This window comes from Thermobia domestica, chromosome 15 (genome assembly GCF_964235325.1).
Source record: "Thermobia domestica chromosome 15, izTheDome1.hap1.1, whole genome shotgun sequence".
Taxonomy (NCBI): domain Eukaryota; kingdom Metazoa; phylum Arthropoda; class Insecta; order Zygentoma; family Lepismatidae; genus Thermobia; species Thermobia domestica.
The window spans coordinates 89508682-89531597 of NC_137468.1; the positions used below are offsets into that span (position 1 = coordinate 89508682).

Here is a 22916-nt window from a genome sequence, read left to right on the forward strand (position 1 = left end):
CTTTATAGTCCTTGGAGACGACTCTGCTCTACATATTCAAAGCCTGTTTTTGGTGAAAGCTGAAGACTTATTTTGAATTTGTATTATTCTTTTATTCATTGTTTTTCATACCGGGAAAAATTAATATTTATAACACATACAACAATAATTATTCTTCCACATAACAATATTATTAATTCTAATAATTAAACAATTTAGCACCATGGTGACAATAATGATGTATCATTGGATTTATTTTTCTATTTTTTTTTTATTTTCTAAATGAAGATGTTTAACTAAATCTATACAATGAATGAATCTAATATATCTGAATCTGAATCAGAATCAGACTCAGAAGACTTATTCAACAATAACCCTGAACCGTTTGAAGGATTACTTGAAATAAAACGTCCTTCAGTTCTTTACATAGAAAGTAAAAAGTTATACTCTCTCCAAGAAATTCTATTATCGATATTTAAGAGTTTCTTTTTAAGAGAGAATACTACAATTGCAACGTTTACAAAGCGTTTCGAAATTCATGCTGCGAAGGAGGAGTTAAGAGAATACTTTCAACATTTACCAATTACTGTTCGCTCTCAGCTTTTGACTATGATAATTTGTCAATATCCCAATATAGAGTTTCTAAGTTGGCTCGATGAACTTTATGGGTACTCGTGTGATATTTTAAGTTTTGCACTTGAAGTGTTGCTATCCAGAGGAATGGAATGCGTTATAAATTGTAAAATCCCCGAAGGAATGTTCAATGAGATACTTTACGTTCTTCATGAGAATGCAGGCAATTTTAAAATGTTGTTGTTGCCTTCTCTGGTTGAACTAGGAGGTGAAAATATAGAACAGAATACACAATTCATTCATAGTCTAATCGAAAACAACATCAATTGGTTAACACACTTTAAACTTGACTCTATGTGTAGTGATGTTTTGCTTCTAATTATTGGGGAAACAAGTCATTATCTTCAAGATCTTATCATCTGTGGGTCAAGTTTCAAAGTGACTGACAAGGGTATTGAATACCTTACTCAAAGTTGGGAATGTCATGGAGAACTACTAGCAAACAATGCGGAAAAAATTAGCGAAATTGTATGTTCATACAGCAGACTCAATACTAAACGTTGCACTTTGTCTATTAATCCAAGTCATAAATGTATATTCTTGTGTTGCAAAACAAAATTGTGTCAAACATTGAGGAATGTCAAGCTATTTGGTACACACATTACTGACGAGGGCTTGAACATGTTGGTGCAAACTGTTGTCTCCTTAAAAACATTGGATATTCACATGGATATTCGATTGTGGAGTCACTGCTACAAATATATACAGTTCCCAACAAAATTCAATTGTCCTCACTGGAAGTTAAGCTCTCTATCCTTCACCAATCAAACAACTGAAAGTCTAACGTTCCTTCGGATGCTGACAGAAAATAATCCTATCACTCAGTTACGTATGAATTACTTTATATTTAATGATCCAAGTTCAAATATTAATAATTTCTTCAAAGATCATGGGTGGCATTTCACTAAATTAGATTTAAGTTTTCCCGACTTACATGGTAATTTTGAAATTCCATCATTTCTAAGAGATTGTCCAAATATTGTATCATTAAAATTGAATATTAACCAATTAGGTTGGAACAATGGTAACAAACCTCTTACATTGCCAACTCTGAAACATATAGAAATCATGTCAGAAATATCTTCAGAAGTGGCTCTATTGTTACTGGAGAGTGCTATTGCAGTGAAAGAAGTATATTTGCGCCAAATAACAGATGATCGCTATTTCCTGCTAAAACTGTGCCAAAAGCCGATCTCCAAAGAAATTAATGTATTCTATGTTGATTCAGGTCAACTTTTTACAGATCGAGAGGACATTGTCACATTCTGGGAGCAAAATCAGAATATTAATTATATTGGCAGAGTTACTTTCAAAATAAATGAACTAGGATTGAATGAGAAGGTGGATCTAAAACGTAGCAAGAAATTGAACAATTTGAATTGGTTATTTGATGAGCATTTTAGTATGTATTATTAGTCTTTGGTTTTAGTTTGGAGAAATACAATAAAATTTAAAATGTACATGATTTAAACAAATCTGCTCAGTATTAACATCCAAAATTTACACCCTATCTCAAAATTAATCTCATGAAAGACTTAAGCGTAACCACTTTAATGAAGAGGAGCAAATAAAACTAACTTTCCTAAATTCTAAAACCAGTTCTCTATTTTTTTATTTTTTTATTTTTTTATTTTTTATTTTATTTATTTATTTATTTATTTATTTATTTATTTATTTATTTATTTATTTATTTATTTTTGGAAGTACTAAAATTTCTAGTTTCAACTTTAACTCTGGTTATAAACACAATAAATGTGGGTACAGAAAGACTGCTCTGAATGTGTGTCCCTTACTCAAATAGACATTATACAAGAAATTTCGTAAAACTTTCAAGATTTTTTCAGGTTTTGCAATGAATAAAATATTGCTTATGTGAATAAACTTGTTATACACTTTTCTATATCAGATATTTTATTTATTTCTCATATGGGCTTATATTACCAACACAATTTTTGTTTTCTACAAAATCATTTGCTTTGTTTTTCTTTCTTTTTAAAAATATATGTAAAGTTGTTCAAAATTGTTTATATTTTAACAGTAGTTTTATGAGATATTAAAGTTTTCATAAATGTTTGAACAGAAATATTAATTTTTTAAAATATAAAATCAAGATGAATCTTCGTAATACCATAATCATCTTTATTCTACAGGAAAAGTTTAATACGTATGGTATATAATGACGTGAAATCCATGTTCTTATCCAGTTCATTATTAAACAATAAACGAAAAAAATGCATAATCACAATCCTATTGTAAACGACAAACGTTTCAGCCTAACGATAATTCCTAATATAGCCCTCCCTGTTAGTGTAGTGGCTAGTGTGTGCGCCTATAGTGCACTTGATTCCAGGTTCGATTCCAGCTAGTAGAGTCCAAAAACACTTAAATTCACTATTATTCATTTTCATTAATTAGCCGTCTCCTTTAGTCTTAAAAGCGTAGCCGTGGAATGTTAAACTAAGATTGCATTTCACTTTATAATTCCTAATAGTAAGTAGTCACACTTCCTCTATCGCTTCTCTTCCTGGCGCTTATAGACATCGCTAACTTCCAGGTGATTTGCCTATTTAAAAGTATTGTGGCAGTTAAGATGCAACTTAAAAACGGTATTTTCCCAATTTGATTATTTGAAAATGGATAATTATTATGCGAAAATAATAATATATAAATAAAGTAATAACATACATTGAAACCTGGATAAATGGGATCTCAAGAGACCGCCAACTTAGTCCCACTTACAGAAGTTTTCTCACTCATCGAGCTTCTTATTTAACAGGTTGAAAATTCCAATGTCTCACAAATAGAAGTATTGCTGATGGCCAAGATCCCCAGTAACAAAGGTTTCTCAGTTATCCAGGTCTGATTTATCAAGATTTGACTGTATTTTATTACTTTATTTGTATGTTGTTAGTAGTTCGCGTGCCCTGCTCCTTTCATACTCTAACCCAGCCCGGTTGTGGCTGAAAGTCAACCTGTAAAGACAACAGTAAATTCAAACCCATCACAAAGTCCCTTGATGTCAAGTTCACTTAGATTCACAAGCTATCAACTGGAATACGAACCCCTTCCTTCAAGTTAATGTACGTCCCTGTTCGATTTCACCTTCCCTAATGCAGAACCTGAATGGAACTACTTCGATTGGCACGAGTCCATAGATTCGAATCTGGGTCGTCCGTCACATTAAAGCATGTGATACATTTGAAAAACAACAATTTTTCCCAACATTTTACCGGGAAAATCTAATATCGTAAACTGGGAGTATTTTGAACTTGATGGAAGAACTTTGTAGGAACACTATTGTCTCTCTTTAAACTCGTGTCAAGACAGCCTTTTCAGATAGAATGTCGAAACCTGTAAGTTTTAACTTCTGATTATATACGTCTGTTTAGACAGCTCCACCGCCCCTCTCACCTCTTCCGAATGTCAGCAAAATAGTCTCAAAACATTGTGTATCGTTTGAAGACGTTTGTGCACAAACCAATTTTAAAGTATTCAAAAACTAATTTGGAGGGGCTGTTTAAACGGCAGCCCCCCAACCCCAGTGGTTGACTCCAAAATGGTCTCAATCGTTAGTGCATCGTTTGTGCGCGCAAAATTTTCGTTCCTGTACTAAAGGGAATGTGAAATTTTGGCATATCTCTATTTGGGTACCAGCTTCTTCCCGATTGGTGTCAAAATCGTTTCAGTTAGATTTTCGGCTTTTGAGTCTAGCCTAGCAGCACTGGGACGATTGGAGCCAAACTTGCAGCATATATCTCTCTGGCTTCCCTATACTAAGAAGGACAGAGGGAGCCTACTTAATAAAATTTGTAGAATTTAATCTCCAGGAAACTCTGAGAAATAACATTTTTTTTTTTAGTTTTTCTTTTTCTATCTGATGGGAGCAGAGAAGGCACATTCTCCCATGAAATAAAATGGTTCTGCTCTTAAGTCTAGCATGGAACGAGTAGTATGACTGGAACCAACTTTAAGTACCCATAGTTCTACGTTCTACAATTAAGTAATAATAGTAATACAAAGGAGACAAGAGGTTCCATAAAATTTGTCCAACAGGAACAATCAAAGCATTACATGGGGGCTTCTCTGCTTCCGCCAAATAGGGAAAGAAAATTATTTATTTATTTAGAAGAAGGAAAACAAACGAGTTTTACGAATTATCTACATCGGTCCTCGGATGTGTAATATTACTAAATGTTAACAAAACAAAAATGGAAAAACATATTTGAACATAGAGAAATACCTGTAATATACTATATACAAGTATGACAACCACTTTTTGCCAGGGGTAAAGTTGTTCGGAACTCCAGAAAACTCCACTCCGGTAGTTTAAGACACCATACCCAGTATAGTTATATATATATATATATATATATATATATATATATATATATATATATATATATATATATATATATATATCCCCAATATGGTTATATCTGGTGTATTAAAATTTACGCAAGAAGTAATTTTCATGGAAAACACAAGTTTATAACTAAAAATTGTAAATATTTTACTGATTCATAAAGTACACAGTATAGGGTTATGTATGGAATAGCATATCGAGTAGATGGTCACCACGGTTTGTCTGACGAATACGCACACTTTTGTTGAAATTTTCCCATGACCATAAATATGGTTGAATTTCATTGATACAACATTTTCTTAATTTCCTCCTTCAAGGTAGTGAGCTTCTTGGCATAAACCTTAGACTTAAAAAGAATAAAATGTCCCACGTAGTTAAATCGCATGATCTGGTTGGCCAATTATGATCATCAAAACGGGAAATAACACGACCAGGCAGTAATTGAATTGTTGTCGGGCTGTGTGGCATGTGCTACCGTCTTGTTGAAACCACATGTCAAAACAGGACAGCCAGAGTGTTTAAGATCACAAATTGATCCAGCCTACCTAAAGTTTTTAATTAATCTCTTCACAATTCATGAAGTGAAATCACTATTCTGACCATATTTTTAACGAAAATTCTTAACTGTATCTGCCAAACCTTCATTATTTTTTTTTTGAATATTGCTCAACAATGAAAACGCATTGTACTTTCGTGTAGAGCTCTATTTTTAATAACCCTGAACTGACAGCTGTAACACTGTCCCCCTTTTTTTCCGTTCGCAACGCCTTACCACACAAATGTCACAAAATTCAAATTAATCCAGTGAAGATAAGGTTGAGAAAGAACAAATTAGTAACAACTTGAAAATTGGTATGCAAGTAGAGGAATGTGTCAGGAATAACATGCTAAAAAGTCCCCTAAAATCCCACTGTAACTTTCCCCGCAATTTTGAAAAATGTCCGCCATCGCGCCATCTTCATATGACGACAAGGAATTTGTGGAAATTGTCACTCTTTCCGTTTATTCCTCTAGTCACCGTTCTAATTATCACAAAGCCTCATATATGATTGAAAAGATTGAAAGACATACAATCTAAGTAAATAACATATATGCTCATTGTGCTAAATTTCTAGAAGAAGAAGAAGAAGAAAAGAGCTACTTATTTAAAAACCGGTATATTTTCAGAAATCATGGGAAGTTTGCAACAGAAAGTTAGTGCACATCAACAAGTAAATACAAACAGATGTCCTTCATATTTGTCTCAAACATAACCAACAATGACACAAATCGGTGTAATACGAGCTCAGAAAAAAATGATAACCAATATTACTTTCAGACCTTTATTTACAAAAGTGCATAAGGTGACATTCACTTTCACGGCTCTAGTCACCTTCTGTTATTGCACAAGACCAAGAGTTATATATCATTGGATATCTTAAGAAACATAAATTCGAACGAGATACCACTTATACTAATCAAGCCCAATCTGTGGAAGAAGCGCAAAACTCGAAATTTCTGGACAAAACATGATTTTAATATAAATTGTGTAATATTTGCAACACTGACAATTATCGTATGTTAACAAAAGTCCATTATCGTTTTCACTATCATAATTATCAATTTACTTTAAAAATGGTGTACATGTTTCCCAATAGAGTAAGTTTTTACGACACATAGTTTTACACCGCGCAAATATAGCACAAAATTCATTTATAGACAGTATTAAAAAGTAACAGAATTGGTAGTCTTCTTTGCATGGGAAAATCGTAATTTACACACTTAAAATCACTCTCAACTGCAATAGTCATTTGAATGTAATTTTCTTTTTAAATGTCTTGTTCATAACTAGAATGTAATTTTCCTACTAGTATTCTTCAAGTGAAACTTAATGTTTACATTAAACGTTAGTATGCACCTTAAGAACATTTTTGTAACTAGTCCATTCAGAATGTATTTTATTAGAAATTAATGAGATTATCATTGTTAAGTCGTTCATCTCCATGGTATTCGTCATTTGGTTTTGCATTCATACATGAAATTCCTAGACACTGACGACAAAAATTAAAGCACACAATTTCTTCTTTCTAACAACTGCACACATGATCACAGCTCTTTTTATATTACAAGGTATTAAATGCATAACATTACACGGTGCGAGTTCCTTGGTCATTCTTGCTGGTACGAGAATTTCGCCTAATATTTTCCATCCATATTCAGTCGCAAGGGTATCATTGAGCAATACCTTGGCTCAAAGAACGTATGTCAAAGAATGAATGCAAGGTACCAGTTTGAACGTACACACGCAAAAGTGATGGCCTTTCGTCTTTAATCATTGAAGACATAAGATACCTTTGTGAACCCACCTTCTGTACGATGTAACATGGGTGATATTCAAGTGGTTGAAAAAGCCAACTTGCTCGAATTGAAACGGATTTTGCAGTTGATGACAAGCAACAACAATAACTACCAAACATCTCAAGTAGTGATTCTATTTTCATCGTTTCTTCATCCAACAAGCATGGATGCTATATACTCGGCACTTCTGTTACCCATCAAAGAATATGTAGGAAACAAGCAAAAAGCGCAATAAGTCACTTTCGATCAACCTTTCGCGCTAAAGCATGTGACTTAGAAGCATGTAGAAATTCTGATGAATTACCGTAGGTTGTTAAACTTGGGATTTTCTACACATTGTCATATATGGGAAGAGTTGCAAATGAAAGGTATTGAAGAACTTTGGTCTCGTGTGTATGTTATTAACTCCATTCCACAGATGATGTCCATTCTTATGCTCGTGCTTTGCGAGCTCATTTTTTTAAAAATACATTTAGCATTTTAAAATACATACATATAATGAATTGTGCCCCACTGAGAAGTTTGTGAGTCAATTGCGAGATGTTTGTATTACTCTAATGACTGAAGAAGATATCGATGCTAATGCAGTTGTTTAACACTCAAATATTATCAAGATTGCAAATGACTTAAAGTTATTCATGGACGCCGCTGTAGAAAAAAGCCGTGCCTCTAAGCTATTTGCCCTGTACTTTCAGTTTGTAGAAATAATGCTACTTTTTCATTCGTACCGAAAGAACTGGAGACTGGAATCTTCATCTTGATTGCATACGAGAAATGTTACCGTACTTCCATGCAGCTGAACATCTTTTGTATGTCAAATACGCACATCTGTACTTACAAGAAATGTTGCGATTGGAGGATGAAATGGATCCTCATGACTTCCAGCTATTTACACGAGATGGTTACTTCGTTATTCGTAGGAAAGATATATTTCGGGGTGGTATATGGTCTGATATAACAATTAAGCCAATTTTAATGAGAGCAATGAAGCGCAGTGGTTGACTGACCCATGGGAGAGTCATGACTGAAAAGCTAATATCTAGGTGGGTCTAACATGGCAGCCACTTACGAGAATGTCTTCAAAAATTATTAAGCAAAGATAGGCATGAAGTTCACACTGGTCGCCATGTGTAACTGTACCAAAGCAATGAATCGCGCGATATATTACATGTAGAGAAATTCTTGCGATGGTTTAGCCAGCATTCTCCATTCCCTTCATATCCGGAGCTCGCGGCCCTAAACATTGGCATGGTAGATAATGAAATAGTCAACTGTGATAAAGCTAAGGAAATCGAATTGGCTGCTATGGAGGGAATGTTTGGATACTTTTGGAAATGTAAAACTTTAAGCAAAAAAAAATAATGTTATCCCACTATCCGCAATGCACAATGCAGTGCCCATCCGTGATGAGGTACTGGCTGTAAATACCATGCTAATCTTCAACCGAATCATATGCGTAATCAAGTTCGGAGAAGAACTCCAACAACGTTTTGCTTACGAACTTGTACCCTATCCACATTCTCTCTTTACAGAAATGTCCATGAGGAAAACAAAAGTCTGCTTTGTATACATGTTTGAATACCTGACAGATTTTAAAACTCAAATTGAAAACACTGTGTACCTTATAGATGTAGGCTGGCTTCTACATCATGTTGTTTGGCCGCAATAGGAACATACTTTGACGTGTGGAACTCGTATGTATCCTATTCACTAACAAACTTTGGAACGAAAGCAAGAGTTATTTTTGATGGATATTGTACTGAAAACTCTACAAAAGCCACTGAACGGGAAAGACGTGAGTCAAAGGTTCACTCAGCTTTGGTGTTATTCACAAATGAAACTACAAAAGATAAATTCTTAAGTAATTCCAAGAATAAGGATTATTTCACCTGAGAGTTAATGGTTTATTTGACAGAAGCTAAAATTCAAACCCAGCAAGCAAGGAGTGATGCTGACGCACTTTAGCTAAAACTGCTGTAGCCAAGTCTTTAAATCCTTGTAGGAACGTCGTAGTAATTGGCGAGGATGCTGACATTTTAATCCTTTTGCTTACACAAGGTAATAATCAGTACGACATCACATTTCGAAAACTAGGTTGTGAACAAGAAGCGTCAAAAGAAATTAGTACTAAGATACATGTGCATATGTGCTAATTGTTTGATCAGGTACCATGCTTTAACTAGATGCGATACATTATATGGTTTGTATCGACAGGGGAAGGGAAAGGCAGTACAATTATCTCAAAAACAGGAAGATTTATGCCGATCACTTGAAGTTTTCAACCACGATAATGCTTGTATACAATCCCTGATTGAAGCTGGCCCATCATTTCTACGATTGTCCAGCAATAGTAACCTCATTGGATGAATTCCAGTATAATTCATACATCAGTGCAGTAAGTTGTTGCCCTATTCACTATGCAATACAATTAGCAACATTGCCACCCACCAGTGATGCTGCTAGACATCATATCTTGGGAGCGGCTCATCAGGTTCAATTGTGCAGTGAAAATGATACGCTAGCGACTAAATATGGATGGAAAACATTAGGCGATATTCTCGTACCAGCAAGAATGATCAAGGAACTCGCACCGTGTAATGTTATGCATTTAATACCTTGTAATATAAAAAGAGCTATGATCATATGTGCGGTTGTCAGAAAGCAGAAATTGTGTGCTTTAATTTTTGTCGGCAGTATCGAGGAATTTCATGTATGAATGCAAAACCAAATGATGAATACCATGGAGATGAACGAGATAACACTGATAATCTCATTAATTTCTAATAAAATAAGTCTGAATAGACTAGTTAAAAAAATTTTCTTAAGGTGCATACTAACGTTTAATGTAAACATTAAGTTTCACTTGAAGAATACTAGTAGGAAAATTACATCCTAGTTATGAACAAGACATTTAAAAACAAAATTAAAATACATTCAAATGACTATTGCAGTTGAAAGTGATTTTAAGTGTGTAAATTACGATTTTCCCATGCAAAGAAGACTACCAATTCTGTTACTTTCTAATACTGTCCATAAATAAATTTTGTGCTATATTTGCGCGGTGTAAAACTGTTATAAAAGCTTACTCCATTGGGAAAAATATACACCATTTTTAAAGTAAATTGATAATTATGATAGTGAAAACGATAGTGTTAGTGATAGTGATAGTGTTAACATACGATAATTGTCAGTGTTGCAAATATTACACAATTTATATTAAAATCACGTTTTGTCCAGAAATTTTGAGTTTTACGCTTCTTCCACAAATTGGGCTCGATTAGTATGTGTTACCTCGTTCGAATTTATGTTCCTTAAGATTTCTAATGATATATTACTCTTGGTCTTATGTAATAACAGGAGGTGGCTAGAGCCGTGAAAGTGAATGTACTTATGCACTTTTGTACAGAAAGGTCTGAAAGTAATATTGGTTATCATTTATTTTCTGAGCTTGTATTACACCGATTTGTGTCATTGTTTGTTATGTTTAGACAAATATGAAGGACATCTGTTGGTGCTATCTTGTTTATATGCACTAACTGTCAGTGTTGCAAACTTCCCATGATTTCTGAAAATATACCGGTTTTTAAATAAGTAGCTCTTTTCTTCTGTCTCTTCTTCTAGAAATTTAGCACAATGACCATATATGTTATTTACTTAGATTATATGTCTTTCAGGCTTTCCAACCATATATGATTCATGACTTTGTGATAATTAGAACGGTGACTAGAGGAATAAACGTAAAGAGTGACAATTTCCACAAATTCCTTATCGTCATATGAAGATGGCGGAAATTTTTCAAAATTACGGGAAAAGCTACAGTGGGATTTTAGAGGACTTTTAGCATGTTATTCCTCACACATTCCTCTACTTCCATACCACTTTTCAGCTCGTTACTAATTTGTTCCTATTTTGGTCGAAAAATGAGTTATCTCTACTATACTAAATCTTGTGTGAATTTTGGGACACCCATTATTTCTTTAAGTAATTTCTAAAGATTAAAATTTTAAAGGACTTTTAAGAATAACATAATTTTTAAGAATATATTTTTAAAAATTATTTTATTTTTCAGAGCGTCAAGGAGAGTAATTTCTGCCAATTTTGTTCCATTTGAACAAGTCTTTATGGGTGTTCCCCCTGTCTCCTTGTATATGTAAATAGATAAATATGTCATTATTATTACTTTGTTTCAAGTTGTACGTCTAAGAGCTATTGATTTCACAACTTTTGATTTCAAACCTTAGTCCTTCTATGCTAGAACAAAGAGCGGAATCACGCATTGTATAAAGGAATACGCCCTCTTTGCTCTGGCCAAATAGGAAAACAAAAATTGAAAAATTCAATTATTTTTTCAGAGCTTCATGGAGAGTAACTTCTGCAAATTTTATTTCATTGTGATAAGTTTTATAGAGTATCGCCTCTATCTATATATAAATAAGCCAATTTATTTATTAGCTTTTAATTGTAGGCCGAAAAGCTATGGATACCGCAAGTTAAATCCAATCACCGCACTCCATCTAGGCTAGACCTAAGAGCCAAAACCCATCGGCGCCAATCGGAAGGCGGTGCCCAAAATTTCACACTCCCTATTATGCACAAACGAGATTTTGGTTAACGATTGAGACTACTATGGCGATAGTAGAGGGGAACTTGCACCTAAACTAGATACGTCATTATCTCACATTTTCGGTTGTGCACAAACGTATACTAACAATGCACTAACAATTAACCCTTAACAGTTCACTACCTTTGAAAATTATCAAAAAATTATGATATTTGCAGTATGTCGTCTATTCGGTTTGTATATCATTCGAAAGTAGTTTTCTAAATTTTCTCGCCAATAGTTTTCGAGAACTGAGCTGTGTCCAAATGGTTACTTTGGACAGTTTTTCGTAAAGTGATTTTTGAGTACTTTTAGCCATATAGTATAAAGAAAAGTAGTCTCTTAAGAAAGGAGAAATAAATGAAACATGGTAAGAGTTGTTTACTTTATAGGATTTAATATCTAACTCTGGAATATTAATTTATAAGAAAATGTAGTGTACATAGAAAAAATAATAATATTTACATTTCGCTGAAAATACAGATTGAATAAATATGATATTCAAATATATGCGTAGTTTTATACAATATTCTTCTTTTTTATTTCATTTTTTATATTTTTAAATTTGAATATATCAACGCAGTGTAACAGTAACTTAGGGGTCTAGAAAGGATATCAATTACCAAGTGACAAAATCATTCCTTATCGTGATACATATACTTACAGATGGAACTGCATAAAGGAATTCTTTACTGAGCTTGTTACTCCCGACTTACAAAAACGACATCTTCCCTTAGATGTGGGGGTTGGCCAGTGAGCAACAAACTCTTTCCTTGTATTAGCACATGGTCACGTAGCAACAGGTCGACATATTTTCACTTGAGATTCGCCCAAGCTTTCTAAAGATAGTCTCTCTTGTTTAGGCTTTCTGCATGATACTAGTGCAGATGCAGTATCAGCCCGAAACACTTTAAGATGTCTGGATGATTTCCCAAGTATGTTACACTCTCATTTGTAAGGTAACCAGCTGTTTACAACAACTAAATTTAGCATGTGCCCAAAAATTCTAAGACACCATCGTTTTGATTTCATTGGTGTACGGCAGAGTTCTATGAACATGTTTGACTTGTCTACACTTCTCATGTGTTTGCTATAACGTTGATGATGTCAGGACACACACGTTTTCCCACTTTGTCATACCTCTTTACATAATCTAGTGGATGAATTCCTGCTACCGATCGTTACGCACCTATTGTTTATCCACTTTACAACATGATATCGTTACCACTATAATAATCATAATTTCCTCTTCCTTTCTTTGACAAAATCTTATCTTCTGCCATAGGACATCCTCCTAAACGATTTTGTCTCATTGTTGGAAGAGTTTAGATTTTCATTACATCCTTCCAAATATTGCATTATTTTCACACTTGTAAAAAGTTATCAATGTACACGGCAAAAACTCAGACTCCTCTCTCTTGAATGAGGACGGTGATTTCCCATAATTTTTCAGCAAGACGGGCTCCACCTCATTATGCCTTACGTTCACGCCAATGGCTCGATAGACCATTTCTGAGACATTGGAATGGGCGACGAAGACAGATAGAGTGGCCCAGATTTTACGCCACTAGAGCTCTTCCTCTGCTATCATCTGAGGAACCTTACTTATCAAGAACCCATCCATGATATCCACCATGATATCCAGAGAATTTTGAAATGTTGTGAAACCTTTGACATGCTGTTGCGAATCCATTCGGATTGGCAGAGGTGCTTTGCAGTTTGTCTTGCTCAAGAAGGATAGCACATAGAGCAAATAATGCTGTAATGCCAAATTTTCACACTTTGTGACAAAATAACTTCTGAATCAATAACGGTAGGTGAAGTAGTCTGTATCACTGTTTCCTTGAAATTGAAGTCGTATCAAATGATACCCCACCTATCCCCTTCCATTTAAAAAATACAAGGTTGGATCCAAGATTACGGCTTCCAAGATGGCCGCCAGGGCAACCATGTCAAATAATATGATCCATTACCCACACGAAAAACATATACCATGAACCAAATGTGAATGGCAAGATGTTCCTGTGCTACAGGAGTCTTAACTGACTGATGCCTCACTCTATACTATATCTCAGGTATATAATCTGGATCTGAATCACTGAAAGTAAGATTAGGTTCTGAATCCGAGGTTCCGAAATCCGATAGATTAGAAGAGAAAGAGATCACTACTGTTGGCCTTATGCTTAGTTTCCTTCCATAGGATATATCAACGGAGGTAAGTTCTTCATCCATTTTTGACGAAACACAGTCACCTGCAAAAATGTAAATAGCCTATCACAATATTTCTCCTTTGCATCTGACATGAGATTTGACAGTAAAACTTATTTATACACACATATAGATTTACATATATATATATTCCATACTGAGCCTCTGTATGAAATTTAAAATTTGACTAATAAACAGAGCACTATGTTTCTTTTTCACGTTAGATTTTCTATAAAAATATCAAATGATACATCAATATAAGCTAGTCCAATATATTGTATTTTTTCCTGTACAAAGTATACGTTTGATCCGTTACCGGACAATGTAACCAAATGGTTACGTAGTAATTTTTTATCGTAAATAGAAATCAATTTTTGACATTATGCCATTTTCATACTTGCACATTGTTGGGCAATGACTTACAAACAAGAACATATCGAGAAAAATAAAAACATAAACTGCTTACCTTCAGTATTTAATATTTTCTGTCTGCTTCCAGTACTGCTTGCAAAACAACAACATATAAACACACTATTTCATGCATAAAATTCACCAGAGTTGTCGCAAGGGGGCAATAGCTGCTCTCCCATCGCAGAAAGTATGTACACAAATAACTACAACAAACAATACGGAAATATAACACTCTTCAACCCAATAGGCAAAATCAAAAAATGTGTAACCAAATGGTTACGAAAACTCGTTAAGGGTTAAGACCATTTTGGCGCCAATCGCTGTTGGTGGGGACCTGGCGCCTAAACTAAGATACATATATCACACTTCCAGTTGTACTCAAACGAAAACTTTGCGTGTACAAACGATTGAGACCATTTTTGCGGGGTGGATTCCTGCGGGGTTAGGGGTTTGGTTTTTATAGACTCCAAAATTCATTTTTGAATACCGCAAAATTGCTCTGTGCTCAAACACCAGTTTTGCGTGCACAAACATTTGAAACTATTTTGGTAAAATTCGGAATAGGTTGGGAGGGGCCTATCTGAACGGGCGTCTGCTGTTTGGGGAGAATGGTTGAAAAAAATCTTAAGTGGCGCAGTGTGTGCGTAAGAGGCATGGGAAGAAAAGGAAGCTTTGTGAAGAATGTGAAAATCGCTGTATAATTTCGTTGATCAGCAATAAATAAGTTTGCAAACTTGATCTGTATTATGTGTGTGTTCATTCTATAGTTAATGCTGATTAAAATTACGTATAAGTTGTAAAGAAAAAAACACATGTGAAGGAACAAGGATGAATTTAATAAAATTATACGTTATAGTCGAGTTAACCTACACAGTGCCATGACGTTTGATTTTATGATTTATAATTGAGAAGGAAACGAGACGACCAGGAACAGAAAAAGGAATCTGGATGTACTGCTAGAGAGAAGAATTTTCTACGAGGAAGTCAGCACTGTACCAAGAATTATTCACGCATGATTATGATTGCACTTTTCATTACCTGAGTAAAACATTCTATATCCTTCGCTTTTCAGCTTCCCATTGCCTTCCCATCTAATTTCACAAACTCTTATCAAGTCCAGATTATTTTGTTTAATTTCTTCTTTAAGATTTTCTAACTTCCCTCACTGTAACATGGTACGTACTTCCACTATGATTTCTGCTAACTTGGTTACTGGAGAACTGCTTCCTTCGCCAAAAGCACTAACGTGGATAAAAAATTTTGCGATTATTTTGCAGTAAATTATGACGATAATTCTCTCTCCCTAATATATCAAAATATTAAAAAGTCTTTGAAGAAATTTTTTTAAGAGACATGTTATACAAAAGTTTACATTTTTTTGTTTAAATATTAAACCCGTATTATAGTTGAAATTACTATTTCGTATGGTTGAATTGACTATATTAAGATGGTCAGAATATGTCGCTTGTTAAAAACTGTGTACGTCATGTGCATTAAGGTTTAGTAGGGAAATCTCTGAGTTTCAGATCGTTGGTTAGATCGAGATGAAATTTGAGGTCTAGTATGAAGCAATTTTCTAATGAAATAAATAATAGCACTAACAAGTAGATTAAATTGTTATGAGACAGGGTTCACTGGCCGGCATTGCGCCTAAATTGTAAAGTTTAAAACATTATTTCTTAAATGTTTCTTTGAGTACATTTCAGGAAAATAAATATAAACAAATTATATTCAACGTATCAAACTACAGTGATATTACAATTGCAAAGCAAAACTGTAATCGTATATAAAATATCTTAACTTTGTCCACTCATAATGCTCATTATAATTAAAACTAACTTTTTATATTCTGAGTAACGATAAAAAAAATTAAATTAGATAAAGATCAGTTAATAAAAAAGTGTATATTTTATCATAATTTGTATTTAAAGAGCACAGTCATGATTAATTTCTTATGTAATATCATTTCATCCTGATAAAATAAATAATATACAAAAGAAATAATAAACACTTCTGACCAGAGTATATACACTTGTTTATTAAAAACTAAATTCCAGTGTAACAGTTTCAACAACGTAACGTTGTCTTCATCAGACAACAACGTTACGTTGTTGAAACTGTTACACTGGAATTTAGTTTTTAATAAACAAGTGTATATACTCTGGTCAGAAGTGTTTATTATTTCTTTAGTGAGCTCCAGAGTCGTGATGGATAGAGTTGCAAATAATATACACTTTATGAAGATTTCATTTTTATTATTAAAAACAATCTTTGCATCTGAAAGAAATGTACAGCTGATAATAATATAATAGCCGATCTTAAACATCACCCCGCTTTTTGTGTACTAGATTTTCTGTTGCTTAAATGATATAAGCTTTCATATAGACAATCTTCATGACGTCACAAGTGTGAAGATGACTGTCTCAAGGTCTCTCTTGGAAAATGATTCCACCCAAAGCTGTCGAAGAACAACACAAAAAATGCAGCACTGGATTCTGCTCTTAGCAGAAAGTTTCTTCTTGTCTGAAACGGTCAGTAGTTTAGACTTTTCCTAAAAGATTGTTCCTATGGTAGAGATATAAGTAGAATATTTATCATCCTAGACAAACTAAAATTCTGGCCTTTCTTCTCCTAATACTTACATGAAGTTTCAAACTACAATTTTCTTTGGACGAGAGTCATCACTGTTAGGAGCATGTTTGTCGTCGTTAGGATAAGATCAACCCCAATAGATACACTTTCCTAATTAATAGTGTATATATATATATATATATATATATATATATATATATATATATATATATATATATATATATATATATATATATAGTATATTCGTAATAAACGAACTGTTCCAGCAGAGTAAATATTCATCTTTATTGGCAACAAACAATAAGAGTTCCTTTTTATATTCTCGAAATTACGCATCAGAATTTTGTATCAAATATTTTGTTCAGCTTGAGATGACGTATCGATTCATAGATGCCTCATCTTTGGACAATATCAAAAAATTGAAGTTTTAGAGTTTATCAGAATTTTAGGATATATTTCATTAACCATATTGAAAAATTTGATGAGTAATATATACTTCAGGATCAGTATAATTTAAATAGGTGGACTGGTTATCGTACACAATATTATTTTTAGATTTTTCGAAAACTACCCATGCGAATTGTATTCACCATATTATTTTATTCAGATTAATGCGACCTATCAAATAGTAGAAGATATGTTTCACATTTGGCCTTTTGTTAATGCTAATGATATTGTAAAAACATCTTAATTTAGGACTCATTTTTTAAAGAAAACAGTTCAATGCGTTCTTTACTGTGTTTTCACATCAAAATATAACTTTGTTTAAAGCCCAAATTACTTTCTTTATATTCAACTTACTTCGTTTCAAACTATGACTTTTATAAATACAATATTCAAATAATGTTACAAAAAAGACTGAACTTTTATTAGAGCTGGAACCTAGAGTCAGCTCTCTTGTGATTCTGTCTAGGATTTACAATCAGTATTAATGGTCGTTACTATCGAAACGTAAGGAGTACAAAGTTATGGCCTTATAATGATACCTTTTAATGAACTAGACGCATTTTCTTCCCGAAATAATCCGTCTGGAGCTCGTGTCCTTCCACTTCCCTCTAATTGGAGACTAGCTCTTTGACGCAAGAAATATTTTGGTCTATAAAGAAGACAAGGAATGCAAAGAAAATGTAGTCGTACGGTATGAATTAGGAAATTATTTTATATGAAATAGGTAACGATTTAGTACAATTGTCATCAAGGTTAAATATTCATGTATACACGGAAAAGAAAGTATTTGATAGTTGACAAATTGTCATTTGCCAATCACTCGGGAACAAATGAATTAATTTGGATCTTTTTGTTGTTATCTTTAGAATAGTTATGATTTGATAACTTGCCAAAATCGATATTCTAATAGGATAATTTATTGTTGAGTTATTAGGAAAAGAAGTTTTGTAAACTGAAGAATACTTTCTTTCGTGACTGTACGCAATTTCATTGCTTAATGTACAGTTTGCATCAATGAAAATGTTACAAAAAAGTTTAATCCCAGATTACTAACAAACTCTTCAACCGTATACTTATGCGTTCAGAAACACAAGTCGATCGTTTATCTGCTCCTGGTATTCAACCCAACTCGTCAACGTAGTGTTTTTATGGTAAGATACAGAAAACTATATTCAAATCGATTTTCATATATTGAAGCTATTGAAGAAACAAGTTGCATAGTTACACTTAAAAGAAGTTTCATAGTTACTTGTCTCGTAAATTTTTTGCAGAACTCACATCTCATCTTGCTTCTCAAAGAATACTTTCTCGTCTCGTCTCGATTCTCAAAAAGCGTTTCTCGCTAGTCTCATTTTCTAAGCTTATCACAAAATTTGACCTGATTTTCTTCTTAATTACATGTAGAGTTGGAACTGGCAAATCTCATATCTGTGTTTGGGATACATACAGTACATGCTCCGGGCAAATAAAACAGCTACGCCCTCACTACATGTATTTTCGTTGTTAATTCAGTGTTGTCAATCCTGGTATGATAGTTCAACAGTGAAGAGTTACAGTTATTCAGGAAAAAAAAAATATATTTTTACTTGCTGAGTCTAGAAAAGCGTTATTTCTTGGCATCATTTTTAATGGTAAGAGCAAGAGTTAGAATTGACTTTAAAGTAATAGTCGTGAGAAGATGTTAGTATATTAATAATAACTTTCGGTGGTAGTATATCGGCGATAGCTTTGAACATGCAAGAACGTTACATCATAAAATACTCAGAATATCCATAAATTATTCACAAAACCATATTGTTTCACATTATCCTTTTTTGTAATAGTTATGCAAATATTCACTCGAGAAATGATATTTTGTTCTTTCCTTGTTTTGTCCTTTCGCTTACTGACCCCTTCCGTTTTCAGAGCTTGTATTGAGTGGAATTATCATGTTGTAAACTTGATACGCATGTATATTGCAATTTTTTGTTGGTAGAGTCTTAAATAACGAAAGCGAGATTAAAACTCATCACCTTTTATTATAAAAATAAAGTCTTATTAAATATTTTTCAAAGTTCTTGTAAGTCTTTAAAAGTTTTCAGAGTTCAATACAGTCCTCAGCAAGCACAAGTGGCCTCGGTATAAAGATTCAATTATCTTTAGTTTGTATTGGCTTTAAACAATTATCAAGAATCACTCCTTCCCTCATGGTAGCCTCCGGAGTGGATGATTATAGATTGTCTTCTTTGCTTATAGCAGCCCCGAGAGAAAAGTGATTATAGAATATCTCGTTTGCTCATAGCAGCCTCATGAAATGGTTTTAGAGGAATTGTCCATAGCCCATGGCGGCCCCAGTAGAAAGGTGTTTGTAGGTGAATGATCAATGATAGACTGGTCATTTCCACTTGTAGTCGATGTGTTTTATATGCGTCTTCTTGACGAGGAGTCCATGTAGGGGCACTCGGTCTTCTTCGTAGGTTTCTCCGAATCCTTCTTCGTGTCTTCCTGGGATTTGTTCTTTTTACTTCACTTACTATTGTTTATTTATGAGCGTGAAACCACGTGTTCCTAATAAAGACATGTAATTACCGTGTGTACAGGGATGGAACAATACAATAAAGTATGCCCTACTGAGAAAAAAAATGTAACATTAAAAATGAAAATGTAGATAATCGCAACTGTTTTTAACGCCACTGCTTTCGTTTTCCTTGAATAAGAGAAACATGAATCAACTGCTAAGTTTTTTACAAAATCTTGAAGTAGAGCAACACAAGTAAGTTAAATAAATTGTCAATTTAGGCACCATAACTAAATTGAATGTATTTCACAAAGACAAGAACACAGAAAAGTTTTTTAATGGCTCTAAAATAAATTAAGATAGATAGACCTAGCCATAGAAAATTACTATACATTAGAAAGAACAAAGTTAAAATAATAATTACCTCAGTCTAATAGACAAAACAATCCTTTCTTATGGACGAACCATAAACAAGTCCAAAGGTTCATCGCTACAGAAATAAGAGTCTGTCTGTGGATCCTATTTTGTTTCATGCTAATTTACTCATCCCCTTTCCCAAATAAAAATATCTGCTTCACGGGCAATTTTCGTTTGAAGAAAACAAACACAGCGTATATTTTCTTTGAGGCTTTCCAATCATCTTGTCAACAAGAATTTGAAATCAGTGAAAAATAAAGGGATAGATTATACCCCTTTCAGTTTTTTAAAAACAAAATCTTTCATTTTAACGTCCCACGTTTTGCCTTTTAGGCTAAGGGAGACGGATAATTAAGGTAAATGAATGACGATGGAAGAATTGATGGAATGATAATCTGGGAGGAAAACGAGCACCCCGAGAAACCTATGGACATGATGTTGTCCACTACAAAGTTACTTGGCGAGGGATCGAACCATTGATCGCACGTACCAGAGGTAAGCGTTCTACCACTGAGCTACCGTGCCCCTCGTTTTCTAAAAAGAAATTAAACGAATTAGACTATTTTAATATTATATTTTTTCGGTATGAAGGATGCTTATGAAACACCATTACTACTTATAGCTGCAAAATAGTTGCCTTCCCATCTACTGACTGGTCGGATTTCCAAATTTCTCGTTTTCCTGGAATCACTTGAGTAGCCTTGAAGACACTCTAATACGCTGGAATAGGCGCTTATTTACTTGGTTGCTTGTCTTACGCAATGATTACACACAGACGCAAAGCAAAAGCACACGCTTGATATTATTTGCTTTATTCGGCCACCTGCAAGGAAACTGAGCGACTACTATCCATTTCATAAAGATAGGCCCCTGACTTCGCGGTGCTGCCGTGACGTCCAGTCAAAACTTATACTGCATTGTTGTACCTCGTTGGAATTGTTGGAATGTTGTCTTTTCAATACTTAAGGCATACAAATTTTCTTTGTACTGTGTAGTGAGAAAAAATAGAAATTAATGAAAAAGCGCGTATTTTTTCGTACTTTTTTGGTAAATCAATGTTTATAGGACTATATCTCGGAAATGAGATAACATGAAATAATTTCCTGTGTATGATATGTAGGTGCATCTATTACCTGTAAGTTCTGAAAATTTCATTACTCAACACGTAGTAATTTTCTTGTTATTCAGTAAAAAGTGAGACATCATTATCTCTGAATTGCTGCGGTGTATTAACAATCTGAAAAAACTTTTAGAGAGATCTTAAAATAGCTTTTTCAACCAAACTGTTTTGACTTGTTTTAAAAGATAAACAATCACAAATATGACATTATGATTATTTCTGCTTTGCGCCCTTCGCTATCGCAGTTTATACGGAGTGCTACGTTGCCACATTTTCCTGGCGCGTATAGACTCTCAGCCGGACGGGTATTTAAACTTGTCACAGACACTGTCCGGCACTTTTTAGAGATATTTTTAAAATGTAATGTCTCCACAGATTTTAAACCAATTTCTTAGAAATTAACAGGATATACAGTAAATGTACCAAGTGTTCAAAATTAGAAAAGCAAACTCTTATCTTGTTTGGATTTGCATGTGATGGTCCTCGAAAATTTGTTGCTTTTTGTCAGTTTTTCACTTATTGCACGCAGTACAAAATACACTTGCACAGAAACAAAAACATGCACAAAGTTTATTATATGATACAACCTTAGTTGATATGTAATATTGAGTTTACACTTCACAGAAAACCTGTTTTCAGATCTAAGAGCTCCAAGCTACATTAGAATCTGCCTTTGAATAGGAATGACGCGTTTTTTTTCGGCGCAGCTTCAGGTTTACTTGAAACAGAGTTACTATCTTGTTCACTCCCGGATACGCCACTGAGCACAGAATAATCAATGTCCTTACTATTAATTACTAACTCATAACCGTCTGAGTCGGAGTCATTTATCAGTTCTGCAATTTCATTATCGCTAAACATTTTGCCTCTTCTTTTTGTAATATCGTCGCTCGTGAAGGAATATCTATTTTTTTTTTCAATCAAAAAGCACAAGATATACTTACAAGAATATAAATGCCCATTCGTCCGTTTCATTGCAATGAACCTATATGATGTGAGTGTGTGTGGAAGTTTTTGACGCCTACGAACCGAAGGGAAGTGTTGAAGATTTAATCAGTGCGACGTGATTAGACGCAAATACAACCCTCGTCACCTACTCATTGCATTGTTTACTTTCGTTGAAAAAAAACAAAGGACTCATTCTGTGTTACATTCGGCAGGGGAATTGATCGCAGAACTTGGGTGAACATATGATTGCCAAGGCTACAGTAGGGCTACATTTCTTTTTAACCTTTAACATGTTCGTAAGCTGTAGAGTGTGTATACTGATAGATCTTGAGGTAGAAATGGAGCCATTGTTTATAAATATTAG

General features: G+C 33.9%; 1 protein-coding gene across 1 annotated transcript in view; it reads left to right on the top strand.

The window, feature by feature from the left end:
* Positions 1-288: 288 nt before the first annotated feature.
* Positions 289-22916, top strand: part of LOC145671560 (beta-galactosidase-like) — a 137838-nt gene continuing 115210 nt past the window's right edge. The window contains exon 1 of the mRNA XM_081740747.1: positions 289-1080. Within this exon, the coding sequence (XP_081596873.1) occupies positions 289-1080 (792 nt within the window). The remainder of the gene's footprint in view (positions 1081-22916) is intronic.